Genomic DNA, 27,799 nt, shown 5'->3' with positions numbered 1-27,799 from the left:
GCTAACACGGTGAAACCCCGTCTCTACTAAAAATACAAAAAACTAGCCGGGCGTGGTGGCGGGCGCCTGTAGTCCTAGCTACTGGGAGGCTGAGTCGGGAGAATGGCGTGAACCCGGGAGGTGGAGCTTGCAGTGAGCCGAGATCGGGCCACTGCACTCCAGCCTGAGCCACACAGCGAGACTCCGTCTCAAAAAAAAAAAAAAAATAAATAAATACATAAAAAATAAAATATAAAAAATACAAAAAACTAGCCGGGCGAGGTGGCGGGCGCCTATAGTCCCAGCTACTCGGGAGGTTGAGGCAGGAGAATGGCATGAACCCGGGAGGCGGAGCTGGCAGTGAGCTGAGATCCGGCCACTGCACTCCAGCCTGGGCGACAGAAAGAGACTCCGTCTCAAAAAAAAAAAACAAAACAAAACAAAAAATGAGATGTATTTGGCAGCATGTGAAGAAGTCACTGAGGGAAGGGCAGAGTCCTCCCCTAACTTCATGTCCAGTAAAAGCCCAAAGTCCTCCTGAAGATTCCAGCGATCCCTGGTACTTGTGTTTTCACCACTTCCCTCGCCCCGCTGTCCCAGCTTCTTCCTATTCTGCTCTGAACTGTGCTGACTCAGAAATGAAACTTGCCCCTTCCCCTGTTCCCCAAAACCCTTTTTTTTTTTTTTTTGAGACGGAGTCTCTTTCTGTTGCCCAGGCGGGAGTGCAATGGTGCCATCTCTGCTCACTGCAACTCCACCTCCTGGGTTTGGACAACTCTCTTCCCTCAGCCTTCCAAATAGCTGGGATTACAGGTGCCCGCCTCCACGTCTGGCTAATTTTTTGTATTTTTAGTAGAGATGAGGTTTCATATGTTGGCCAGGCTGGTCTTGAACTCTTAACCTCAGGTGATCCATCTGCCTCGGCCGCCCAAAGTGCTGGGATTACAGGGGTGAGTCACGGCACCAGGCCCAAAATCCTGCTCTTGACAAATACTTGTGAGCAGAGCATTTACTAAAGATCTCAGGGCCACAGAGAGGGGTGACATTAGACAGAACCTAGAGAACAATTTAGGCCGGGCGCGGTGGCTCAAGCCTGTAATCCCAGCACTTTGGGAGGCCGAGACGGGCGGATCACTAGGTCAGGAGATCGAGACCATGCTGGTTAACACGGTGAAACCCCGTCTCTACTAAAAAATACAAAAAATTAGCCGGGTGAGGTGGCGGGCGCCTGTAGTCCCAGCTACTCGGGAGGCTGAGGCAGGAGAATGGTGTGAACCCGGGAGGCGGAGCTTGCAGTGAGCTGAGATCTGGCCACTGCACTCCAGCCTGGGTGACAGCGCGAGACTCCGTCTCAAAAAAAAAAAAAAAAAAAAAAGAGAACAATTTAACACAGCATCTGTTCTTCTGAATCTTTTTTGGCTACTCCTCTCCCTGCCCTCCCTCCACCCCAGCAGTTCACCTCTGATCCTCCCCCAACTCTTTGCCTGGGGCCCAGTGGCTCACCCTCTCCTGCCTTCTCTCTCTTCCCCTTCCCGGTTCTTGTCTCTGTGCTCTCAGGCCCTCTTCCAGATGGCCCGGTATGATTCACCTCCCTCTTACGAGGAGAGCAGTCCAGCTCTCTCCAGCTCCTTCCCCAAGCCTGCAGATCCAAAGTCACTGTGCACAAACCTGGACATGACAGAGCTTCCTTTTCTCCAACCATTGTCTTCAACCATGGCCAGCCTCCACCAGAGTCCTTTGTGACATCTTGGGTGGTTTTGCTAACTTTCTTCTCACTTTTAAGTATGAAGAAGTCCAGTCTTGGACGGGCGCAGCGGCTCACGCATGTAATCCCAGCAGTTTGGGAGGCTGAGGTGCGTGGATCACTTGAGCTCAGGAGTTTGAGACCAGCCTGGCCAACATGGTGAAACCCTATCTCTGCTACAAACACAAAAATTAGCCAGGCATAGTGGTGCACACCTGTAATCCCAGCTACTTGGGTGGCTGAGGCAGGAGAATCACTTGAACCCAGGAGGCAGAGGCTGCAGTGAGCCGAGATAGTGCCACTACACTGCAACCTGGGTGACAGAATGAGATCCCGTCTCAGAAAAAAAAAAAAAAAAAAAATGTCCGGTCTTGAAGTTTAATCTCACATCGAATTTAATATCGCCTTCTTCCTCCCCTTAGCACTACAGAAGGGTATGGCCAGCTCCTTTGCTCCCCTTTCCTTGCCTCTGTCTCCTGGGTCCCTGTGTTGCAGAGTTGCGGTGAGGGGATGGAAGGGCAGGGCTGTGTTTACGTGGGGAGGGCACAGAACCCAGGGTGGCCATCGATGGAGGTGCCCAATGAGTGTGTGAAGGCCAAGGCTGGCAGGAGCCATGGTGGAGCCCCTGGCTGGAAGTGAGCACAGCCATCTTCAGCTCCTGCCCTTTTGGGTTGGGGTTCTGCTCCAAACAGTGGGTGGGCCTAGAGGGGCTGGGTAAACAGAGGCTGTGCTGTTAGTTCCCTGGGATGAGGCTGCCCAGGCAATTGGAGCACTTTTGGATGGAATGAGATACTGCGTTGGTGTATTAAAAGTCTGATTACCGCCGGGGGCAGTGCCTCACGCCTGTAATCCCAGCACTTTGGGAGATCGAGGTGGGTGGATCACTTGAGGTCAGGAGCTCGAGACCAGCCTAGCCAACATGGTGAGACCCCATCTCTACTAAAAATACAAAAATTAGCCGGGTGTGGTGGCATGTGTCTGTAATCCCAGCTACTTGGGAGGCTGAGGCAGGAGAATCACTTGAACCAGGGAGATGGAGGTTGCAGTAAGCTGAGATCACACCACTACACTCCAGCCTGGGGGACACAGTGGGACTCCGTCTCAAAAAAAAAAAAAAAAAAAAAAAGTCTGATTACTGATGCCCAAAAGGGAAAAATATTAACAACTTAATGCATTCCGGAATGTTTTGTGGCCAAAAATGAAAACAAACAAAACTCTTCTAAATCTAGAGTCTTGAGGAGACCACGATAGAAGAATTCCTTGGGGAGAGGTGGTTTTGGAACCCACTGGCCTCATTGGTCTCTGAGGCTGACTGTTCTGTGGGAGCCCAGAGCAGGGTGCAGGGTGCTGGGGAGGGGTTCTGAAGACAGATTTCCCAGCGTCCTCCATTCGCCCCCCTCCTGCGGGGCAGGTGCTGCAGAGGACCGGGTTTCTAGTCTCAGTTCTGATACAAATTTGCTGTGTGGCCTTGGGCAAGTCTCTGCACCAGTCTGGGCCTGAGAAGGGATCCTGAGGGAGGGCCCCACCTCAGCAGCCAGCCCTCTCCCTGCAGGGGTCCAGCGGCCTCTGCAGCCTAAGCGGCCTGCAGGGCTCAGGGCCACTCACACAGATCATGTACACAGTGACTTTTCCAGCCCAAGGCAGCCCTAGGCGCAGCTCCAGGCCCAGAATAAAATGAACTTTACCCTGATCCCCCAGGGACCTTTTCTCCCCAGAAAAGAGGACTCAGTGTTTCCACTTGCCAGCTATGTGGCCTTGGATTAGTCAGTTGACTTTTCTGATCTCACCCCTCCTTTGTAAAATGAAGATTCATTTTTTTTTTTTTGGTGGTGGTGGTTGTTTTAATTTATATATTTCTTGAGATGGGGTCTCGCTCTTGTTGCCCAGGCTGGAGTACAGTGGGGTGATTTTGGCTCACTGCAGCCTCTGCCTCCCAGGTTCAAGCGATTCTCCTGCCTCAGCCTCCCCGGTGGCTGGGATTTACAGGTGCCCCCAACCACGCCTGGCTAATTTTTGTGTTTTTAGTAGAGATGGGATTTTGCCATGTTAGCCAGGCTGGTCTCAAACTCCTGACTTCAGGTGATCCACCCACCTCTGCCTCCTAAAGTGCTGTGATTACAGGCGTGAGCCACCGCGCCCGGCTGAAGATTCAGTTTTGACAGGGCTTCCAAGGGCTCCAGTGAGGGCAGGGTCCTGTGGGGAGCATGGGCAGCACGCACACTCCTCAGTTCAGCCACTTCCCCTTTCCCAGGGGTACCCTAGGGCAGGTGCAAGGATGTCCCTGGCTTGGGTTTCGGTTCCCTCCTGCCCCTAGGCAGCCAGCTCCCATTCAGGCACTCAGCAGGGTGTGGGTGGTCACCTCCTGTGCTGTCCCATTGGTCCCACTGAACCTTGGGCAGGTGTTCTCCTACCCCTGTTGGTCCTGGAAGGGGAGATGAACCCAGGGGCCTTACTTCCCCCTCTTGTAGATATTTGAGTGTCTGTCCTCGTATTTCTTTCCTTTTTGGAAGGAGGATTATGGAATTTGGGGGTTGTTAGGGCAGAAAAGCAGAGTGCAAAGGGGCATTAGGCTCTCTTAATTCAAGCCTATTAACAGATAGGGAAACTGAGGCCCAGAGAGAGGAAAAGGCTTGCTCCAAATCAAACAGGAAGTCAGTGGCTGTGCACGGCTGGAAGCCAGGTTGGCTGACTCCTGGGCAGTGCTTGGGCCTGACACTGGTGACCCAGGAGTCCCCACCCTCTGTCCTGCACTGACTTCCCCGTGCTCGTGGGTGGGTGTGGGCTGCTCCCTCCCCGGGCAGGCTGGGCTGGCACACGGAGCCTCCTGGGCCCCTGCATCAGGTAGGGAGGCAGCACACTGGCCAGGGCATGTCCCTCCCCTCCCTGGCCTCCGTTTCCCTGTCTGTATATTTCTCACTGGCCTCAAGAGGTCCAAGTGCCCTGACAAGCTGACTCTGACCCACTGGGGATTTGGGGCCCTGGTCAGCTTGGGTTCCTTCCCTCTGCTGGCCAGCCTGGTCCACGGTGCACAGAGGGTGCAGGGCCAGCCTACAGCAGGGGAAGGAAGACATCAGAGGAGTCCTGAGTCAGAGGCAAGGGGTGAGGATGCGGCCTGGCGACACTGCTTCCTCCGGTCTCGCCCTGTACCAGGGTGGGTGGAAGTGAAACCTGCCAGCTCACCCACTTGGGTCTGCTCTGAAACAACGAGCGGCCGTGGGGACCAGGGGAGCAGCCCCTAGCCCGGCTCCCAGCGTCTGTATCTCCCTCCACTCTGCCAGCACCCCTGCTCGCTCCTGGTCCCATGGCTAATCCTTGGATCTAAGGCTAGGCTGCCCTAGTATGAATCTAGCCACTCTCAAACTCCCACTAGGGCAGGGGGCAGGGAGTGGAGGCGGGTGTTTCATGTGACAGCCCCTCTGAAGACACTGTGGCCACCTGCCAAAGAACAGTGTGCCTGGGAGAATGGACCCAGGGCCTAGAGGGCAGCAGAGGGCAATACAGGGCTCTTTTGTCCCTTTGAATTCATATGTTGAATCTCTGACCCCTAGTATATCAGAATGCAATTGTTTTTTGTTTTTTGTTTTTTTTTTTTGAGACGGAGTCTCGCTTTGTCACCCAGGCTAGAGTGCAGTGGCCGGATCTCAGCTCACTGCAAGCTCCGCCTCCCAGGTTCACGCCATTCTCCTGGCTCAGCCTCCCGCGTAGCAGGCGCCCGCCACCTCGCCCGGCTAGTTTTTTGTATGTTTTAGTAGAGATGGCGTTTCACCGTGTTAGCCAGGATGGTCTCGATCTCCTGACCTAGTGATCCGCCCGTCTCGGCCTCCCAAAGTGCTGGGATTACAGGCTTGAGCCACCGCGCCCGGCCTATCAGAATGCAATTGTATTTGGTTGTATTTGGAGGTAGGGGCTTTAAAGAGGTGATGAAGGTGCCGGGCGCGGTGGCTCATGCCTGTAATCCCAACACTTTGGGAGGCTGAGGAGGGTGGATCACCTGAGGTCGGGAGTTTGAGACCAGCCTGACCAACATGGAGAAAACCTGTCTGTACTAAAAATACAAAATTAGCTGGGTGTGGTGGCGCATGCCTATAATCTCAGCTATTCGGGAGGCTGAGGCAGGAGAATCGCTGCCTCAGCCAGAAACTGGGAGGCAGAGGTTGCAGTGAGCTGAGATCGCGCCATTGCACTCCAGCCTGGGCAACAAGAGCGAAACTCCGTCTCAAACAAAACAAAATAAACAAACAAACAAAGAGGTGATTAAGGTACAATAGATCATTAGGTGGACTCTAATCCTTGATGAATAGTGTCCTTACAAAAATGGGACTTTTGAACATAGAGAGATGCAGAAAGATGACGACGTGAGGCCCCAGGGAGAAGATGGCCATCTACAGCCAAGGAGGGGCCCGAAGGAACCAACTGAGCAGATGGACTCCGTGTCCTTGATGTTGAACTTCAGCCTCTAGAACTGTGAGAAAGGAGGTTTCTGTGTCTAGGGGCTTGTCTGTGGGACAGGGTGGTGGCGGTCCACCTGGAGAGGGTGGGAGGCACTGGGCAGGACGGGACAGTGGTGGCAACAGAGATAGGCTACTGCGGGGATGGAGGGAGAGAAGGAATGAAGGACGGCGGGAAGCAGGTTTCTCACTGCTGGAGGAGGGAGTTACACACAGGGGAAGGGCGGAAAAGAAGGAATCTGTGGTGGAGCTGGAGTTACTGGGCGAGCTCATGATTTGTCTACACGTGCAGACAGAAACAGCAATGCACACGGATGTGTGTCGGCGAGAAGGCGCGGGAGCAGGGGCCCCAGGGACCGCACACCCGGGGCTCTGTTAAGAGAAGGAGCGGACCAGGCTGGCTTTTGCCCACCCAAAGCTCCCGTGGCCGAGCTCCCAGCTTGTCTCACCAAATCCTCCCCACAACCCTGTGAGTCGGGAGCTCTAAGAAGATCTGAGACTTCCAGAGATGTGTCCGTACCCGGGAGGGGCTGACTTGGCCGCGGCGGACTCCGCCCTAGCGCCCCGGCAAGCCCTGTACATGCAGCGCTGCTGCCATCTCGTGGTCGCCCTGGAACACTGACCCTGAGCCGGGGCGATAGCACGTGCTCAGGGCTCAGAACTGGGCCTACCTCCAGCCAGCCACCTTGGAGAGGTCAGAGGCTTCCTAAAGCGCCTACTGAGAGTCAGCAGAGCCCAATCCAGGACCTCCAGAGGGACCCTGCCGCGTTGCCCGGATCAAGTCAGCCCTGACCCTCTTAGGGGTGGCAGCCCAGAACCAGGAGGAAAGACAGACACCCTCCTTTGGTTCTCCCCCAGTGGGGAGTAGGGACAGAGGTTTTTCTGGAGCTGGGAAGGCAATACCAGAGGCAGAGCAGGGGTCCCTAGAATTACTGAGGAGTCTGAGGGGCAGGGCTCTGAGCCAGGTGTCTGGAGCAGAGGCCATTCTGGAAGTGAGGGGGGACCATCCGTGACAATAACAACATGTACAGAGCATTTTCTACATGGCAGGTGCTGGGTTACTTGTTGGCTCAGTCAACCCTAAGAACCGTATGAGGGGGCGACTGTTATTTGCCCATTTTACCAGTGAGAAAACGGAAGCACAGAAGGTTAAGTAATTTGCCTAAGGTCACACAGCCCAGAAGTGGCCGGTCAGGGGGTGGGTACTGACACTGGGGCAGGACGTGGAGGGGTCAGTGTCCCGGCCCAGAGTGGGATGGTGGTGGCCCAGGGGAGCCAGGAGGGAGAGGGCTCGGTGGAGGCTCTGCCAAAGGCTTCTTCAAAGGCAGGCCCGGGGTGCCCTCTCCCCTGCCCACCAGTCCCTCCCAGCTCCACTCAACCCCTTCCCCCATGCCCCGGGGCCAGTGCCTTCTGATGCAGCTGGGCCCAGCAGGAGCTGCCGCACCTCATTAATCCTGCCCTGCGGTCCCAGGTGGAGGCCCCGCTGCTGCCCAAGGCCCCCACCAGGCAGCTGGCCCTCATTTTCTTGGGGCCAAGACTTCCTGCAGCTGTAAAGTGATCTGGCCCAGGCCTGCGGCCTCAGACAGCCTGCTGCCAGGAAACCCAGCCTGACTGCGCTGATGAATTTCTGCCAGCGCCCCCCAGCCCCCACGCAGCCCCAGCAGCCTTCTCTCTAAAGGAGGCCCTCAGGCAGTCCAGGACTGTTCCAGCCAGACAAGCTGAGACCTCTGCAGAGGCCGCCTCCTGCCTGTCATTCAAGGCCCTCCATGGCTTGGCTCACCCCATCTTACCTCTGCAGCCTTGGGCCGTCCTCACAGAGAGCCTCCTGGCCCTGGGCATCCAGTCCCATCTTCTTCATTTCACAGTGCAAAACAATGATTGAGTTTATGCCTTTCTCGTCCCTTTCCCTCCCACGTGAGCCCACAGGGCTGGCACCTGGCCGCCTCACTTCTGTCTGGCAGGCACCTAGCGCTATGCTGTGTGCAGCTGGCTCCCAGGGGATGCACCCACAGGGACGAATGAACGACCTGGCAGTTTTCACCCTTAGCAGGGCCCTGAGACCCCCGCCCCCAGCCCTGGGAGCCATCTGTGGAAGTTTCCTTGTGTTTCCCAGCTAACACAGGGGAGACGAGGCCTCAGCTTTGATCCTTGTAAAATCACAACTCCCCTCTAAGAGGTCCCCAGTTAAGTAGGGAGAGAATGAGGGAAGCAGGCGGTGGGGTGTGGGTGGGGCAGGCAGGTGAGGCAGCAGTGAGGAAGGCTGGGGGTCCCGGTCTTCCATTACTTAGTGTATAACCAGGCAACTCCCTTCTTCCCCCAGCCTCAGTTTCCCCAGCTGTAACTGGTGGCCAACATCATTGACCCCATAGGGCTGTTGTGAGGTACGGAAAGGGCTGGGCCAGGGTAGGGCACCTGGCAGGGGCTCACAGATGCCCTGGATGTGGCAGAGAGCGCCTGGCCTGGACCATGAGCATCCTGATGGCGGCAGGGCCTCCCGTTCCCCTGCCTGGTGCCACTGTGCCTGCCCTCAGCTGCTTTCCTTGCCCCAACTCCATCTTGATGGCTGGGCTGGGCCTGGTCTCCTGTATGCCCAGCTCCAGACCATACCTCAGATAGCAGGTGCTGCCTGCCCACTGCCCATGGGAACCAGTGGCTGCTCACACAGACCTGGGCCCTCTCCCAGGAACCCAGGACCCTGTGGACTCAATTGCTTCGGCCCCACACCAGCCCCCCTCTATTCCCCGACCGTGTCCTGGGCCAGGAGGCTCCAACATGCCTCGGCAGTGACTCCCGGGGACTTTGGCCTAGAGATCCCACACCTGAAAAGGTGGCACCCCAAGTCCTGGGGCTCTTGAGCTGCCATGGAGGTAAGAGCTGACCCCCAGCACCTGACCTGGGGCCCAGCGTCTGGAAATGTGTGCCATGTCTTCCCAACTTAGCCTCGGTGCCTGGAAAATGGCACGAGGAAGTGCTGGCACATGACAAACAACTGCAGGAGCTTCCTCCTGCGAGCTGGGCGGTTTGAGTGGCTCATGGAGTCGTCGACTCCACGTGCATACATCGAGGATGCTCACTTTGCTTCTCCCAGGCTGTTGTGATGATACGAGCCAGTGCGTAGCCCCAGGCAGTGCCTGGCACCCGGCCTCGGAAGGCCAGCTTCCTCCCGTGGCCTGTGTACCCCACATGCCCACGCAGTCCACACGGGCCCCAGCCCTTGTGATTAGTGTGCTCTGTGCAGGGCAGAAGCTGGCCTCACGGGACAGCAGCGTGAAGTGCCTCGAGGAGGGAGGGATGTCAGCTGGGGAGGGCATGCATCCTCCGGGCAGGGGCGGTGGCTGGAGCCTGCCATGTGAGGTGGGAGGTGCGGCACCTGTGTAGTGTAGCTGGGTGCTTGCTCCTGTCCTTCCACCTGCACCATCTACAGATGCTCACCTCTCGGGTGGCCCCCAGCCCTGCCCAAAGTAGTCGCTGCCTCTGTGAGGCCAAGAAGTCATTTCTCACCGGGAGACTCGACAATGCTGCTAGCAGGGTGGTTTTCTACCTTTAATTGGGGACACAAAAGGCACCCCTCCCAGTACAAGAGGATCAACCAAGAGGTGAGCCCCAGTGCTGTGGTGCCCGGCCAGAAGGAACAGAGGAAGGATGGAGGACAAGGCAGTGGAGGGGCAGTGGGGCCCCAGCGGCCCCTGAAGCCTCACCTGCAGCCTGGGGCTGGTGAGATCTGGCCCACTGCGAGCAGAGTTGCAGCTTCGTACCTGGGCCGCCGCAGCTCCTCAGAGGGTCTCCACACCTCCACACCCTGCCGTTGATGGCCAGCCAAAGCCATGGGGCCCCACGCAGCAGAGCGGGGAATGGACAACAGGCTCGGCACAATTTCCACTGTGGCCAGCTTCCAGCCAGGCCTCGACTGGCAGTGTGGGCTCTGAAGGGCTCCATGGGGCATGGGCCCGGAGCAGGGTATCACTCAGTGAAGGAGAGTCACACCGGGTCAGCCAGCCAGCCAGCCTGTCCTGGGGCCTCCACTTCTCAGCAAAGTCTCATGGTCAGCTGGGGTGGGAAAGGAGGCAGAGCAACCAGATCCCACTGCAGTGCAGACCTGTCCCCAGTTCATCCCACTGCCTCCACACCCCCAGCCGCAGCTGAGGCAGCTCCATCTTCAAAGAGGAGAAAAAGGGGGTAACGAGCCACCCCCAAAGCAGCCTTGACACCAGAGGAGGGGGGGAGGTCCCAGCCTAAGGGTGTGAGAGCAGTGGGGACCTGGGCTGCAGGGTGCCAGACCCCACACTCATAAGGCAAACAGCATGTCATCATCTTTCTCCTGGGTCTTCTTCCGGGGTGCTGGGCCAGGTGGGGGACCCGGGGGCCCCTCAGCTGAGGGGCTGGAGAGGTTGGGCAATCGATCCGCGGCTTTGGCCCGTTCTTCCAGGAATTTGTCAAATTCTAGAGGAAGGGGTGAGGGTGAGGGTAAGGGTGGGCTCTGAGGCCAGAGCCCTGGGGAAAGGAACGGGCGGGCAGGGGCGGGGACTACTACCTTCGCTGGTGACCCCCTTAGGCTCTTCCGCATCATTCCCCTGGGAAGGCAGAAGAAAGGAGGCAGAGGTTAGCGGGGCCCCCAGCACAGTCAGCCTGGGGCAGTGGGGCCACAGCTCCGGCCCTGCTGAACCTGAGCATTGGGTCCCAGCAGTCTCTGCATGCCCCCGCCACCCAGGTCCCAGGACCTGGACCTGGGCTCCTCCCTGAGCCGTGGGCCCTCCTTGGGTGGCACCTGACTTCCTGAGCCTTGTTTTTCCTTCTGTAAAATGGGGGCGGGGTGGGGGCTGAAGCTAACTCGGAGGGTTGCTGGGAAGCTGAAATGATATGTCACACGCCAAGCCCAGCACCTGGTGCCCAGCGGGTCCTTGATGAGTGCTGATTCCTTTCCTTGGGAGGGTCACAAGGGGTGGACGGTCCTCACCCCTGGGGGCAAAGGCTGACACCCAGAGGCTGAGGGTCATTCATGCTAACACTGCAAACGAGGGAGGGGTGAGGCTTCTGCCACCAGACAGAAAGCCTGAGTCCGTGCCCTGTGGCTTAGTCCTGGGCAGAAACGGTCTCTTCACCTGCAGAAGGCGGCTTCTGGGCCTGAAGTGCCCAGGTGCCCATGTGGGCCTTGGTGCCCAGAGAGGGGATGGCAGATGCTGGGGTAGGAGCCCTGGATGGAGAAGCTGGGTCTGGCCCTGCCTCTTCTGCACCCTGAGAGGGTGGCAGGGCTTGGGGTCCCCATGACTGGCACCCGCCCTCCTCCTCCCGGGTGCTTCCCTTTAGAGGACAGCTGCTTATCAGTCTTCTGATCTGTAAACAGGGTGGGGATGGGTTTTCTCTGCAAGTGGCTGGAGTCTCCTGAGCTACTGCAGGTAGGAGCCTGGCGCCGTTATGCTTCCTCGGTTAGCCTCTCTAGCCTGCCCCGACATCCCTAAGGTGGGCCGACACCCACTGGCACCTCACCTTGGGAGCAGGCTCTGGGAAGCAGCTGAGAGGCTACTGTGCCCAGGCCTTCTCTGGGGGAGGGGGTGTGCCAAACACAAGGTGGGCAGGTGGCAGGAGATGGGGACTTTAAGTGTGCCCCTCTGCTCTCAGGGTGCTATATGCTATACAAGAATACCCTGGCCCCGTGGGTCATTTCTTGGTGAGAACAACGGGTCCTCCTGCTGTGCGGGTGAGGAGTGGGCCTGAGCCTTTGCGTCCAGCTGACTGGGCCCCAACGTACCACGTCAGTGGACAGCCACTGCTCGATGTCCTCCATGAGGCAGGCCTGGGTGACTGGGATCTGGAAGGAAGGGCAGAGGGTGAGGCAGCGAGGGCAGTGCCCTGGGTGACAAGGTGGAAGACGTGCTAGCTCAGTGCCCGGCAGCTGAGTGGCCCTGGGCAGCCTCCCAGCCCAGGCTCAGCTGCCTAGCTGCCCGGACCCACCACTGGGCCCGTTGTGCCAGGCTGTGGGCGAGGGAGGTGCAGAGCCAGGAGAGTAAGCAGGGGACAGGGCTCCCAGCAGCTGGAGCAGGGCCAGGGGTCAGAGGGAGCTCCCTCCCCTTGAGGAGAGGAACCCCAGGTCCGACACACCCTGCGGGTAAGCGTTCTAGGCTGGAGGAGGGGCTTTGGGCAACGGCCTGGGGCAGGGGCTATGCCGCAGGTTCTCAGGAGCACCTGACAAAAGACACACCAAGCCCAGGGACGGACCCCAGGCATTTTCTCTAGCCATGAAGGCTGGGGTGGGGACATGGTTAGTGGGCCAGGGGTCCCCAGGTTCCATTCCCTGCTGCCTCTGCAGACGCAGACTTCACGATAGAAGGGGGCATAGCAGGGCCTGAGAGCAGAGGTGCCAAGTTGACCAGACAAGGCCAGGTGGGTAGACCCAGAGAGGCGGCATTACAGATGGCGACATTTCACTTTGGGCCACAAAGACATGGGCTGTGCCACGATGGTCCCACACAGGGGCAGGAGTTGGGGGCTTTCTCCTCTAGCAGCTTCTGCGGTGGCAGACTCCAGTTGGAGGTCAGGGGCACAGGCTTCAGACTCAGAAAAAGCTGGATCTGGCTCACCCCTTAACACAGTGTGACTCTGGGCGGGTTACTTAACTCTCTGCGCCTGATTTCCCTCGTCCTTAGGGTGAGGCTAGCAGCAGTACTTACCGTCCAGGTGGCTGTGAGGATGAAATGGGATGTCAAAAGCTTAGCACAGGGCCTGGCATGGAGGAGATGCTCAAGAAACCGATAGGCCAGTTCCTATTTACAATTAATCAGTGATGGCACTAATAGCACTAGTTACTAGTTAGCTACTTTAGAAAAGACAGTCTTTCCCCAACCAGGCCAGTTTGGTTTCCAAGCTCCGTCACCCAGCACCTGAGGACCCCCAAGGCAGGAGCAGAGCCCAGAGAGAAGGCAGGAGCCGACTTCCCAGCAGCAGTGGCAGCAGCCAGCGCCCAGCTGCCCACACCGGCTCCCTCTCCCGCTCCGCTATCCCCATCGCCTCTTAGCTGCCAGAGGGGCTACCTTGCCCTTGCCCGAGACTCAAGAGTGGGAACTGGGCACAGAGAAGCTGTGGAAGCTGGGCTGGCCGGGCCAACCCGGGAACAGCCTGAGCCCTGGGGCGCCGCAGGGCCCTCAGCTGCCCCTCCTCGCTCCTCTGGGTCTTCTCCTGGGTCCCACTCCCTTGGACAGCAGCACAGTGCCCCACGCCCACGCCTGGCAGGAGCCCTGCGAGCAACCCCAGCTTTCCTGGCGGCCGGGCCTGGCCCCTGCTCACCATGCCTTGTCTCACCATCCAGTCACTGAGGCTCTTCTCACAGCCGCCTCCCATCTGGGTGAGAGAGAGTCATGATGATGGTGGAGGGCCGGCAACGCCAGGGCCACTGGAGGGCGCAGCTTCTAACAGGGGTGCGCCTTTCGGGTCAGGAGGCCTGCTGCCACTTTGGGAGAAGTGTGTAGGGGTGTGTTTAGGTGTGTCGGTGTATGTGTGTAGGTGTGTGTAGGGGGTGTGTAGGTGTGTGTAGGTGTCAGTGTATCAATGTGTAGGTGTGTGTGCAGGTGTGTGTGGTGGGTATAGGTGTGCGGTGTGTGCAGGTGTGCAGGTGCATGTGTAGGTATGGTGTGTGTAGGGGTGTGTATGTAGGTGTATGAATGTAGGTGTGTATGTGTGTGTGTGGTGGGTGTAGATGTGTGTGGTGTATGTAGGTGTATGTGTAGGTGTGTATGTAGGTGTAGGTATGTGTGGTGTGCAGGTGTGGGTATAGGTGTGTGTGTGGTGTGTGTGCAGGTGTGTGTCGTGGGTATAGATGTGTGTGTGGTGTGTGTAGGTGTTTGAGTATGTAGGTGTGTGTGTAGGGGTGTGTATGTAGGTGTATGAATGTAGGTGCGTATGTGTAGGTGTGTGTGGTGGGTGTAGATGTGTGTGGTATAGGTGTATGTGTAGGTGTGTATGTGTTTATGTGTAGTAGGTGCGTGTGTAGGTGTAGATGTGTGTGGTGTGTGTAGGTGCATGTGGTGGGTATAGATGTGTGTGTGGTGTGTGTGTAGGTGTGTGTGGTGGGTACAGATGTGTGTGGCGTGTGTGTAGGGGTGTGTGGTGGGTACAGATGTGTGTGTGGTGTGTGTGTAGGGGTGTGTGTAGGGGTGTGTGTGTAGGTGTATGAGTGGAGGTGTGGTGTGTGGAGGTCTGTGTGGTGGATGTGGCGGCCGGTGCAGAGGGATGAGGCAGGCATTGCGGTACCCACCGGGGGGTGAACCACAACAACTCTGGGATGCCAGCGCCCTGGGTAGGCTGGGGCAGAGCTGACAGCAAACTAAACAAAGCTTCTCAACTCTCTCCACAAAGATCCCAGAGGCTGGGCCTCAGTGACCCCAGGACAGCAGGGCAGGCGGCTGGAGATGGTCTGGAGGCTCCCAGTGGGGTGTGATGGGCACTCAGGTTTTATAAACATCAGTTTATCCAACCTTCTTACATTCATCCATGGCACACAAGCAGTTTCCTAGGGCCCCAGAGTGGAGGGAGACGAGAGTCCTGCTCCCAGCCCATCGCCCTGTGCCTGGCTGGCCCAACCTACTCAGACCAGCATGGGGCCTGGCACATGGCACACGGCACACAGCGGGCACGTCAGGGAGTGAAGGAACTACAGCCTGGCACACAGCATGCACCACCACCTCGTCACACGACTTGTGAGTCCTGCTCGGAATCCCAGGGCGCGAACATGGGCTGCCCACAATTGGCACTTGATTCTGTTTCTTTTTTTTGAAATAGAGTCTCACTATGTTGTCCAGGCTGGAGTGCAGTGGTACAATCACAGCTCATGATAACTTCGAACTCCTGGCTTAAGTGATCCTCCCGCTTCAGCCTCCCGAGTAGCTGGGACTACAGGTACATGCCACCACGCCTGGTCTCGATGCCGTTTTGTACTTTGCCGTTGGGAATCATGTTCTCACGGTTTAGTGGGTGAAGGCCTTACCACCAGCCAGACTCCAGCACCCCAGGAGCAGGCATTTGCTCACAGTTTTAAGAAATCATACCCTGATTTGGCAGAAATGGCTTAAATCTCCCAGGTTATCAGAGAGAAGTGAGTGCTAACCGGTTTCTCAGCTTCTCTTTGCTGCCAGTGGAGTTATGTGGTGTGTCTTCTCTCTGTGGGCGGGTTGCAAGCTGGTGTGGGAGCCAGGACACCTGGGCGCTAGTTCTAGTCATGCCTGAATTGCTGTGCATCCCTGGGGAAGTGAACCCTGTCTCTGGGCTACAGTGGGGGCGGACTGGCTGGGATTGCTGCCCACTGGGCGGTGAAGTCAACCTCTGACCACAAGAGGCCAGGTGGCCTGAGAGGAGAGCTCCTACGGCAGGCTACCAGCATGTCAGTTCTGATGAATCCCCACACACTGGAAGCCTGAGGCTGAGGAGGGAGACACACACCTCCACTCACTCTCCTTTGCACTTAGGGCTTTTCACAGCTCTAAGGTTACCAGCATGGCTTAGAAGGCAGGCAGAACAACACCTGTACTCTGGGCAGGGTATCTCCCAGTCCTCAGCCTCAGTTTTCTCATCTGTAAAGGGATCAGGACGTGGAGGTACTGTAAAGCTTAAGTGCCGTAATACTATACTGTGTGCCAGGCACCATGCTGAGGACATCACACTTGTGGTTTCACTTAACCGCTCCCTGGAACTCAGTTTTCTCATCTGTAAAATGGGATAATAACATACCCTAAGGGTTTGACTCGCTAAGAGAGGGGATGCAAAGTGCTTAGTGCAGGCCTGGCCCGTAGCACAGGCTCAGCAAATGATGGCTTACACCCGAAAAAGGACGAGGCTCTGACTGGTGTGTGCAGTGGATGTGACATGGGTGTGCAACGTGCTCTGCTTGGTGGCAGGTCACACACTACCACACATGGAAGGTACCGGATTCTCTTGCTGCCCACTGGGTGGTAGAGTCAACCTCTGTACATGAGAGGCCCAGGTGGCCAACCCCAGTGTCCCCTACCTTGCCCTGTTCTGACTTGGGAATGGCTCCTGAGATGCTGGGAGACCCAGGAGCGGAGACGGAGTGCCCTTGGGAGTCACGAGGACTTTGCCCACAGTGGACTGGCCTGGACGGTTTCCACAACTCCTCCCTCCCTGCTTTCCTTCTTTTCTTGATACAGGGTCTCACTCCATTGCCCAGGCTGGAGTGCAGTAGTACAATCTCAGCTCACTGCAACCTCCACCTCCTGGGCTCAAGAGATCCTCCCACCTCAGCCTCCTGAGTAGCTGGGACTAAAGGTGTGTGCCACCATGCCTGGCTAATTTTTAAATATTTTGTAGAGATGGGGTTTCACCATGTTGCTCAGGCTGGTCTTGAACTCCTGACCTCAAGTGATCTGCCCACCTCGGCCTCCCAAAGTGCTGGGATTCCAGGTGTGAGCCACCGCGCCCGGCCCTCCCTGCTTTCCGAGCTTCCATCCTGATCTTTTAGATTGCAAGTCAAGTCCCTCCTGTGCTCAAGACTTACCCTGCGGCCTCCACCTCACTTAGGATGCTATCCACAGGACTCCTAGCTGCCCTGAGGTCCCCTGGTCCCTGATATACCCCTAGAGCTTCATTTTCTACCCACAACCCCACACTGACCTCAGAAGTCCCCATGCTGCCTCGAGCCTCCTCAGCCCCGGGTCCGCCCTGACTCCCAGGTCCTGCCGTTTCTAACCGTCTCCCATAGGACCTGCTCTGTCTCTCACTTACTGGAGCAGAAATTCTCACACAGCCTGAAAGGCATCCAGATACATGTTGAAATGCATGAGAGAATGGTTCTTGGAGGTCTTGCCAAAGGGTGTGGGGGTCACCCACAAAGTGTGCTTGGTGCTGGACAAGTGGCTGTCACTCAACACACAGTCAAGGAACTAAACGGAATTCAAACAGCACCCTTGCATTTCTCCCCGCCGCTTTAGGGTCTGCTCTTCTATTCCTCTCTGCCCACACTCCTGCAAATCAAGAGTCTCCTGAGAGGCAGAGAGGAGTACTATGGAACGGGCTCTAACTCCATGTAAAGCTCCCTACATGCATCCTCTCACACTTCTATTATAAACAAGTAGAGGTGCTAGGATAAGCCCCAATGTACAGATTAAGAGACTGAGGGTCAGAAAGGCCAATCATTTGCTTAAGGACACATAGCTGGTAAGTGGCAGAGCTGGAATGTGGAGCCCGGGCCACTGGTCTCCAGTTTCAAGTCAGGCTCAGGTCTGAATCCTTGCTTGCGAGCTGGGGCAAATGGCCTGGCCTCTCTAGCGGTTTCCTCCGCTGTAAACTGGGAATAACCACATTAGCCAAAAAGAACCGACTTGAGGGCCAAACGAGGAAGGGCCTGCGGATGTGCTGGGCCAGTGCTCGGCCTATAATGGCACCCAGTGGGTGAGCATTCCCTCACCTCCTTCAGGAGGGCCCCTCTGCTTACCGCGCCAGTGCTCTGCTGCCGGGCGTCCAGGGCTCCAGCCAGGCCGTCTGTTGCTTGGGGGGCTTCGTATTTTACCCTGAAACAGAGACCACCCAGCCATTGGATACTGCCCTTACCGATGGCTGATGCAAGAACAGAGCAGGTTGGGGCACAGGTTGAGGGCTCCCAGCCTCCAGGCCTCCCCGCAAATGGTAGAAAGGGTCTCATTTCCTGCCTCTGGAAATTAGGATCTGATAAGTGACGAGGATCGGGATTGGCCAAACTCAGGAGACTGGGAAATAGCTCCAGTGCCGCTCGGCTCATGAGAATCCCCGCAGACCCTTTCTTGAGCAGTCTTGTTTCCTATTCGATAGACTGTGGTTCTGTATGAGGTTGTATTTGAACAGGGGATTCCATTCTGCTGCTGAAACACATCCGTAGACTGCTGGGTGCGGTGCCATCTTGTCTGGCACTGGCTCACCAGCACAAAGACGACCACCCATACTCTGCCCCCACCCGTCTCAGAAGCATGGGAGGTGGCTTCGTTACAGCTCTTCTAAATGTCCCCCTGGGGGATGCCAGCCAGCCAGCCAGGCAGGGTGGGGAGGCAGGAACTGGGACGGCACGCAAGGCTGATGGGCTGGGAGCGGCAGAGGCTGACCCTGCAGCTGCTGGGCAGATGAGGAGAGGCAAGGAGGGGCATGTTGTGTGTGAGGTTAAGTCTCCTGGGGAGCAAGAGAAGAGCCCAAGTGAGAGGAGAAGCTGGCTGAGGACGAGAGGTGGCTGTGGTGTCTTTCCCAGCTGCTGCAGTGGGGGTGTCCAGGGCAGGTGTTGGGGACCCAGCCCTGTTGCAGGGAAAGAGCCCCGTTATTCTCGCCTTGAACTGCCGCCAGAGAGGATATCAGCACCGGCTCAGTCCAGCTTTGAGGCGAAGAAGCCACAGAATTCTGGTCACAAAGGGGAAGGCCTGGATTCCTGTTATGAACAAGGCCACCTGACACGCTAGTGAAGCTAGTGAAGCCTAGCGAAGCGGGGCTGGTCTCACCGAAGGCTTCAGGAACTGGGACTGCATCACGTTTAACTCTTGCAGTACCAGCTTGCTTTCCAGGAATGGAGTAGGCTGCCACTGAAAAGGGCTTACTGAATATGACCCCCAGTTCCCACGCAGTCATTTTGAAGAGTGCTGCTGTCTGTTCCGTCCCACCAGGGGCAGAGTTTGCTGGTGGAGTGTGACCACTAGCTGGGGCATTCCCTGGTTAAACGGCTCCCATCCATGGCAAGTGGGCCAGTCACTACGGCAGGGCCCTGCTGGAGCCAACCTTAAAGCCAGTGGTTGGGGAGGTGGGGCGTCAGGTCGCTCAGTTCTGACCCAGAGAAGGCCTGCTAACTGAGGGTCTGGCGGTGGCATGTTGCGGTCTCTGAGACATGCTTGGCGCATTGTGGGCAAGGCTGAAGAAGGCACGCCCAGCCCCAGGAACACGCAGAAACCGATGCTTTCCCTTCACTCAAAAAAACTATCTGCCCTTCCTAAGCGCTCCTTGCCAGCTCTTTCTTTCCTGCCCACACATGGCCCTGAAGCCTGGCTGTTCCTGAGGGCCATGCCTGTGGCAGTAGAGGGCCAAGTACTCCCCTGGAGGAAGCCTGCGCTTCCTGCACTCGGTGGTGGCCCCTGGGCCTGGGCCTGCGCCTGCTGCCCCCCGCCCAGCGCAGGAGGGCGGAGGGTCACTCCTTAGGTGGTCCCAGTGAGGCTGTGGGCAGGGGCTGGACCTGGGCCACTGGGGTGACACTTGTCTGAGTGCTCCTTGTAGACAAGGCCTCCGTGTACAGCAGCACTGGCGAAGAGGGCGGAAGGACACCCCGCCTCTGTGAAGGCCTGGCCAAGGCATCCCTGCTGTGGCTCGCCTGGAAGCCCTACTGCTCCTTGGCACTGAGTGGACGGGACTGGCTGCAGGAAAGGCTGACGGTGCCAGCTGTGGTCAAGGCTGGAGCAGAAACAGCGGCTGATAAGGAGCCGGTTTCCCTGCAAGCCAAGGCAGAGCCGATTGCAGGCTGGTGTGAAGTGGGGAGCCAGGCAGGTACAGGGAGGGGCAGGCTGGACACCAGGCAGGCAGAAAAGGCCAGTCAGGTGACCAGAGCTGGAAGATCCACCAGAAACATAAAGGGGTCAGCCAGGCAGGAGAACACAGGGAAGAGGAAATGGATGCTCAGGTCCATGCCTGAGCCTGCGGGATGTTTTCTGCCAGGGTGGAAACCAAGCCCTGGGGAGCGCCTGCAGGAGAACCAATGGCCTGAGAAGGTGCGTGATGTCATTTCAGCTGTGCATAACTGAAGACAATTTCAAAGATGAAAATCTGATAAGAAAAAAATCCCTCTTGTGCTCCCTCCTGCTCATGTTCCCTCCTGCTCATGTTACAATAAAATCAATTGCTTCTTTGTAGCCCAGTGGGCCCCATCAGCATCCTGCCCCCTTCCCTGTGTGAAGGGCGTCTTTCCCAGCTGCTGTGCGGAAGCCAGGGCACCTCTCTCCCACCCTGCCTCTGAGCCTTTGCACATGCTGTTCCTAGTGCCTGAAATGGCCTTCCTATCACCCAGCACCTGGTCCAGCCCTGAGTGCCCTCTGCAGAGTTGCATGCCCCCTTCTCTGTGTCCACAGAGCCTGGCGCCCCCTCCAGGGCAGCCCTTTGCCTTCACAGCGGTGGTCTCGGTGCACGTCACACTCCTGTGAGACTGCAGGCCCTAGAGGACAAGCTCCTGGTGTGCTTTTCCCTGTCTCCCAGGGCCTGCTCCCCAGAGGAATGATGGTGCAACAGCAAACCTCAGCCAGGCTGGTGACCAGGGCAGGCGCCAGGACTCTCCAGTGTGGCCAGCAGTGTCGCCTGCTGGGGCCTCTGTGGACGGGCCACCTGCCTGGCTGCAAGTCGCACCACATTCATTAGCTTGTCTCTGCAGGGTAGCCTTGGCAGCAACCCTAACTCCATGGCAACCGTGAGCTGCTGGTCCCAGGGTACCTGGGCTTAAAAGTACGGACTCTGCCCAGACTAAAGACGACATAGCTAACAGCTGGGGCAGCCCTAATGACCCAGCAGGCTGCAGCCTGTCAGATTTGACCTGGATTTGTGGGTTTGGAGAGGCTATCCCTGGGCTCTCTGGAGGCCCATTGACAAAGTTTCAAAAGACACCAGAATGACCTCTAAGGAGCTGCGTGGGGTCAGTGGGAGGATCCCATAATGTAGACCTTTCCTTAGCTAAAAGAATCCCGGCGGCCAGGCGCGGTGGCTCACGCCTGTAATCCCAGCACTTTGGGAGGCCGAGGTGGGTGGATCACGAGGTCAGGAGATTGAGACCATCCTGGCTAACACGGTGAAACCCCATGTCTATTAAATATACAAAAAAAAAAAAAAAAATTAGCTGGGCGTGGTGGCGGCGCCTGTGGTCCCAGCTACTCGGGAGGCTGAGGCAGGAGAATGGCGTGAACCTGGGAGGCAGAGCCTGCAGTGAGGGGAGATCGTGCCACTGTACTCCAGCCTGGGCGACAGAGCGAGACTCCGTCTCAAAAAAAAAAAAAAAGAATCCTGGCTGCCCAGAGCTCAGCCCTGGGGGTCACAAGCAAAGGGCTGAAGAAAATATCAAGCAGACTGTTCCTCTTACAAGCCTGTATGGGGCCAGCTCTCCCACAGGTCCTGGCAAGGGGCTGGACCCTGGTGGATACACTCAGGCCACGTGCCTATGCTGCTGAAAGCACCCCCTGAAAACGCATGGTGCACAGGGAAGGGCAGAGCCCCAGTTCTGGGACAAGGCCAACAGAACCTGCTTAATCTTCTCTGGAAATTAACGGTGGCTATGGAACAACAGAAAAAGACTTGACTTGAAAGTCCCTGAGGATTTATCAGGAAACTTCCCTGCTCCTGGAGGGCTTACTATGCAATACACAGTGCAGGGAAGAGGGGGCTGGGTGGAGACACTGTGTTTTGAAACCAGACAGCCCTAGGCTCCTAACCTAGTGCTGCCAAATATTAGCTGCTTGACCTGGGGCAAACGACCCTGCCCCGCTCTGTGCCTCAGTTTCCCCCTCTGATCAGACTGTGTAAGACTCTGGCATACAGTGGGTCATTAGGTACCCATCCCCCACCTAGCACGGCCTGTGAGGAACGCAGTCTGTCAACTGACCACAGGGCTCCCAGGCCATGCTGCACTGACTTAGGGGATCCTAAGGGGAGTGCAGCAGGGACCGTATACCCTTTCTCATGGTGTGCCCACCATCAAGCCGGGTTCAAGGACCCCAAGAGAGGCTTTCCCCAGCAGAGAGCCACCTAAACTGCAGGGGACCAAGGCAGGGCCAGGACACTCACTCTTTCCGTTGGTCAGCCAGTGAGCTGCCCCGTGTCAGCGCAAACATGTCAAACTCATCTTCCAGTCGACCAGAGGCCTCCAGAGACTGCAGGCCAGCTCTCACACTGCTGGAGCCCAGGTCTGCAGGGACAAAAAGGCCACCTGAAGGACCCATCCACATGCCGTCCTTGCGTGCTGAGCTGCTGCTGAGCTGCCTGCTGCCAGGCCCAGGGGGCGCTTGGTGCTGGGGAAGCGGCATGTGGGTGGGGGAATGTGCGAGGCAGGCCACCTGCTGGCTGTGGGGCCTTGGGCAAGCGGCTTCCTCTTTCCAGCTTTAGTTTACTCACCCCTCCTGGGGCTGCTGTGAGCATCAGAGAACAGGCAAAATGCTATCCACTGATTCTGCTAGGGGAAGTGGCTGGGCAGGAGGACAGTAATCAGATGGGTAGTCCAATGTTTCCAAAAGTATAGCATTAGTGATTCAAAACGGGATGCTAATGATTTCCTAGGGCTTGGCATGAAGCAGACAGTAAATTATATTAAAACCTATCACAGTGATAACAGTGACAATGGCCAGCTACTCAGCCAGAGTGCAACCTGGGCCTGGCACGGTCTAAGCGCTTCTCATACACGAGCTCCCTACTCCGGCTTCAGAGGAGGAAAGGGAGGCTCAGGAGGTTTAAGGAACCTGCCCAGGCTCACGTGGATGATGGAAGCCATGGAGAATTCAGTGTCGAGGGCCAGTCCTAGGATGGTGGGATTCTGAGATCCAAGGCGGCCCAGGACTTGTGCGGCTGCCAGGGGCAGTTACCCTGAGTGTCCCATCTTGCAGCAAGATTCAGCCTGGGACCCCAGCAAGGTGGGGTCTAGACTGACATTCTGCCGTGGGTGTATAACAAGGGCACCCCCAAAAACTGCAGGGGTGCCAACAGTACCATAATGTACCCTCAGCTGGAGCCCTCCAAACCACACTTACTCATTCCTGCCAGCTGGGATGAGAGGTTGCCGGTGGCTGCTGGCTCAGGGCCCATGTCGATCAGGTCAGCTGCCGGCTCAGCCTCACTTGGGGCCTAGTGGGAAGGGAGATGCCCTGATCATCCCCTCTGTCTGCAGCTTCGTTCCTTTCTGTCCCAAGCACTGGGGCCTGCAAGCTTTGCCCAAGGATCTGTCACCAGGGCTCCAGTAGCTAGGACTGGGCATCAGGAGATTTCCTTCCTCCCCTCTGGCTCCAGCTTAACTGGACTCCCCGGGAGGCTGGGGAGACCCTTGGGCATCAGGTGGTGGCGGAGCCTTATTTACCTTAAAGGGACAGGGGCGTAAAAAGTTAAAAGGGGATTTCTCTCCAGGCCTGGATAAAACAGCACCACCCTGTCTGGTTTACTGGGGGAGGGAGCTGAGAACGACACTCCTTCTTCCCATGAACGTGGCTTGATCTAGTCACAGAAAAGAAGCCTTTTACCTTGGTGGTCTGGCCTGTTCGGAACCGTTCAAACCTACAAGATAGAAAAGACGCGAGTTATGGAGACAGACTGAGACAGGCCCCTGCCGCATGGCCAGGAAGAGCTCTTCAAACCGTGGGTCTCAACATCAACACACTGGGTTATGATCAGGGTGACGATACATCTGGTGTGCCCTGGACAGATCCAGTTCATGCCTGCTGTCCCTGGATAACTAGCAGTGCTCCTCTTTCACTTGCAAAAGTGTCTCAATTTGGATGACCAATTATAAGGCAACCTTAGTCGTGAGTAGCATGAAACAAATAAACAGGAATAGGGACAGCAAAGAAAGCAAATAGAACAGCAAAGAAAATAGGAATGTATGGCACACAGGAAAGGTAAGGGCTGTTTCATGAAACTTGTTTCAATTACATATGTGTGTGTGTGTGTAGGTTAGTGGCTCTCTTCAGGGGTGTAAGAAAGATACATGTATCTCTAACCTTGCTTTATGGAGCTACTTAGGGGTCAGTGAGGTAGATGGAGAAGACTTTAGTCTGGGGTCTGTTTGAGTTGTGGCCTTGTCACTTATCACATGACCCTGGGTAAATTATGTTCCTTCTGAACTTTAGTCTCCTTGTCTAGTATCTGCAGGCACCTGCCTCCCAGAAGTGGTGAGGCCCAAATTAGGACATGAGTATAAGTGACTGTGAACTTGAAAGCACTGGCAGACATTAAGCCTAATGACTGTGGGTATCCAACAGAACCAGCTGCTACCAGATGGGGCCCCTCAGTCACCTCACAGCCCAAACCCCAAAATGGCAGGGAAGAGGACTTTCATTCCACTGGGCCAATGAGCAGGAGAAGCTAGGCAGATGTGACCTGCAGCGTACCCCCTACTCTCCACTGTTTTAGAATCAATCAGTGAGTGTCTTTTGATGGAGAATGACATAAAAAATGAACAAGGGGCTGGAGGAGGCTGGAATAACTCGTGTCATTTATTGGACACCCTGGACTGCTAAGTGCTTTATAGGCACTGTTTCATGGACTCTCAGTTATGCTACAAGCCTCATTTTATAGATAGAGAGGAGGTGTGATGGGCATGCAGTTTCTGCAGACCCAGCAGTTCTCCTTCTCTTTTTTTTTTTTTTTTTTTGAGACGGAGTCTTGCTCTGTCACCTAGGCTGGAGTGCAGTGGTGTGATCTTGGCTCACTGCAACCTCAGCCTCCTGGGTTCAAGCAATTCTCCTGCCTCAGCCTCCCAAGTAGCTGGGATTACAGGCACCCGCCACCACCCCTGGCTAATTTTTTTGTATTTTTAGTAGAGATGGGGTTTCACCATGTTGGCCTGGCTGGTTGCAAACTCCTGACCTCAAGTGATCCTTCCGCCTTGGCCTCCCAGAGTGCTAGGATTACAGGTGTGAGATACTGTGCCCAGCCCTTCTCCTTCTTTTGTAATAGCACCCAAGTGCTCCTTAGAGGAACTGCTCCTCCCCCATTTCACATCATCCCGGTGGGGCTGCCATCAAAGGGCCCTCTCCCCCACCCCAGCTGGTAGACACAATGAAGCTAAGCCAATCCAACTCTCTCTTGGGAGTGTGACTTTTGAACAGAATGATACAAGGTGGGCAGGCGGGTGTGGTGGCTGATGCCTGTAATACCAATGCTTTGGGAGGCCAAGGAGGGAGAATTGCTTGAGGCCAAGAGTTGGAGACCAGCCTGGGCAACACAGTGAGACTCCTGTCTCTGCAAAACAACAAAAAAAAGAAAAAAAATTTAGCTGGGTGTGGTGGTGCATGCCTGTAGTCCCAGCTACCTGGGAGACTGAGGTGGGAGGACTGCTTGAGCCCAGGAGGTTGAGGCTGCAGTGAGCTGTGATCATGCCACTGCACTCTAGCCTGGGTGACAGAGCAAGATCGTGCCTCAAAAAAAAAAAAAAAAAGGGGCGGGGGCAGATGTTTCTGAACAGGTGTTTGCGCTGATCCATTTATTGATGGCAGCACCCTGGGGACATGGTCCAGAAGTTTCTGCTCCTGAGACATTTGAGCTGCTCTGGGATCTGTCTTTCTTGCTCTGTTGGGAGATGTCAGTTTCACTTTTCTCTGGATTCTGAAAGCTACCCATTTAATAAAGATTATTATCCTAACAAATTCTTTTTCTGCCTAAGTTAGCCGGAAATGTTTTGTGTAGCTTGCAGCAGTGAAGTCACTTGTCTAAGGCCCCAGACCCAGGAAGTGGTGGAGTAAGGACACAACAGGCCGGTCTGGCTGCAGGGCCACGCTCTCATCTGTGACCTGTGACCATCCCCCAGGGCTGGACTTGGGCACAGGCAGCAGGGCTGACCCTTGCGGGGGATGTAGGGTGGGTGTAAGGACGGGCCCTCAAAAACATCCTGGAAGAAGAGAGCTGAGGCCACACGCCCCTAGGAGCCTGCCTTGTGTTTGAGAGGACGAGAGAAGGCTCAGACGGTATGAGACCAGGAGAACAAGGCAGAAGGGAAGGGAGAAGGTTGGGGCAGTTGGCCAGAGGCCAGGGGAGGTGCTGGGGCTACCGTTCATGGCGCAGGAACACGTTGTTGAGATTGTCATTGACGATGAGCAGCTCCTCTGTCAGCTGCTCATTGGCGATCTGAGGGATGAGCTCCAGGACCCGCTGCTGCATGGCTCGGCACGTGCGGTTGAGCTCCTGCCAGGAAAGGAAGTGAGGCAACCACAGTCACGTGCCTCAGAGTGAGGCCATCTCTCATACACGGGCCTCCAGCCCCTGCACAAGCCTTGGAGGAGGGAGAGGTGTCCAAACTGGACTTCAAGGTTCCACGGAACAGCTTTTTGATCAGGCACACATGAACTTGAACTTCACTTCCAAGTGTTAGATGCTAAAATTTAATCCACAGGAAACCATCAACATGTCTAACTGTACTGCCGGTTTAACTTGGCTTCGTGCAGATTCCAGAATAAAGGTTGTGCCGCCACCTTTCCTTAGTCGGAAAAAACTGAGTCTGCAAAGGCTGACGTTGAACAAACTGCAACTTCTGGAAGTACGCTGTGATTTTTGCAACCAAAGCATACAAAATGAATTAGATGACTGCGACCATTAGCCACAAACCTCGATTTCGAATTTTTGCCTCACTTTTCTCACTGGCTGATTTTTTTGTCTTTTTAAATAAACTTTTAGCTTCGGAATAATTTCAGATTTTTCAGAAGAGATGCAAAGATAGTACCACAAGTTCCCATATACCCTTGACCCTGGCTTCCCCTTAGTCTGGCATTTGTCAAAACTGAGACATTAAAACTGATAAAATAGTATTAACTAAACTGCAGACTTTATTCAGATTTCACTAGGTCCTTTGTTCTAGGATCCCACAGTGCATTTAGATATCACGTCACTGACTTTTAACCAGTAAGCATCATATTTAAACTTATGAAAAAGAAAAATATTGGCCAGGCCCAGTGGCTTATGCCTATAATCCCAGCACTTTGGGAGGCCGAGGCAGGTGGATCACCTGAGGTCAGGCGTTCAAGACCAGCCTGGCCAACAAGGTGAAACCCTGTGCCTACTAATAATACAAAAATCAGCCAGGTGTGGTCACGTATGCCTGTATCCCAGCTGCTTGGGAGGCTGAGGCAGGAGAATAGCTTGACCAAGAGGCAGAGGCTGCAGTGAGCCAAGATCGCACCCACTGCACTCCAGCCTGGGTGACAGAGTGAGACTTCGTCTCAAAAAAAAATAAAAAATAAAAAATAAAAAACCATAGACATACGGGTTTTCATTTTTAAGATTGCTCAATTGTTTCTTCAGGTACCTGTCACCAGGTGAAGGTGCCTGGGTCAGGGCAGGTGCTTGGGTCCTGAGGTCCAGGGAGCTGCCTGGCATTGCCGACTGCGGCCTCACGCCAGCATGCCTTTCTCCTGGAGGCAACGCTGAGGCTAGGCACTGCCCAGTGTTTATTTTGGCTGTCATGTGGACCCTGTCCCCCGCCCCCTCCAAGGTCAGGCCTCTGGGATTTCCTCATTGCCCTTAGCACGGGGGCAGGGCGGGTCCTTTCAACATCCTGTGGGCTCCCCTCCTGCTCTCATGACTAAGCACAGGGTGGCTCTGCTTCTGCTTCCCTGCTGGCTCCTCTCAAGAGCAGAAGAGCAGCACTTGGAGCCAGGTTCAAATCGCAGCTCTGCTATTTACCAGCCATATAACCCTTGACGTGTTATCTGATCTCCCTATGCCTGTTTCCTGACCTGGAAAATGGGGGTGGTGAGGATTACGTGAGTGATGTGAACCAAGTGTCCACATACAGCTCGGGGCAGGGGAAGTGCCCAATGCATGGGAGCTGTCTCTGCGTCCACCTTGCTCAGCCTTCTGAGTCCCCAAACTGCTCACACCTCACGGCCTTGGCTTGGGGCGTACGAAGCTGCCTGCGCAGTCTTCTCTCTTCCGGAGCCCTTACTGGGTTTCAAGT

General features: G+C 56.0%; 1 protein-coding gene across 6 annotated transcripts in view; it reads right to left on the bottom strand.

Moving 5' to 3' along the window:
* Positions 1-9,701: 9,701 nt before the first annotated feature.
* Positions 9,702-27,799, bottom strand: part of LOC105493977 (target of myb1 membrane trafficking protein) — a 48,531-nt gene continuing 30,433 nt past the window's right edge. For 3 of the 6 annotated variants that reach the window (XM_011762024.3, XM_011762018.3, XM_011762023.3), the window contains 9 exons: positions 25,898-26,031; positions 23,373-23,406; positions 22,890-22,983; positions 21,934-22,054; positions 17,606-17,681; positions 13,450-13,503; positions 11,918-11,977; positions 10,700-10,742; positions 9,702-10,611 (listed from right to left, as the gene is read on the bottom strand). In XM_011762024.3, coding sequence (XP_011760326.1) covers positions 10,457-10,611; positions 10,700-10,742; positions 11,918-11,977; positions 13,450-13,503; positions 17,606-17,681; positions 21,934-22,054; positions 22,890-22,983; positions 23,373-23,406; positions 25,898-26,031 — 771 coding nt within the window. In that variant the 3' untranslated portion in view covers positions 9,702-10,456. The remainder of the gene's footprint in view (positions 10,612-10,699; positions 10,743-11,917; positions 11,978-13,449; positions 13,504-17,605; positions 17,682-21,933; positions 22,055-22,889; positions 22,984-23,372; positions 23,407-25,897; positions 26,032-27,799) is intronic. The other 3 variants (XM_011762020.3, XM_011762021.3, XM_011762022.3) reach the window with 3 other exon arrangements.

This window comes from Macaca nemestrina, chromosome 15 (assembly GCF_043159975.1).
Source record: "Macaca nemestrina isolate mMacNem1 chromosome 15, mMacNem.hap1, whole genome shotgun sequence".
In the NCBI taxonomy this organism is placed as follows: domain Eukaryota; kingdom Metazoa; phylum Chordata; class Mammalia; order Primates; family Cercopithecidae; genus Macaca; species Macaca nemestrina.
The sequence above is the reverse complement of the archived record's forward strand: the minus strand, read 5'-3'. Positions and strand labels throughout refer to the sequence as shown.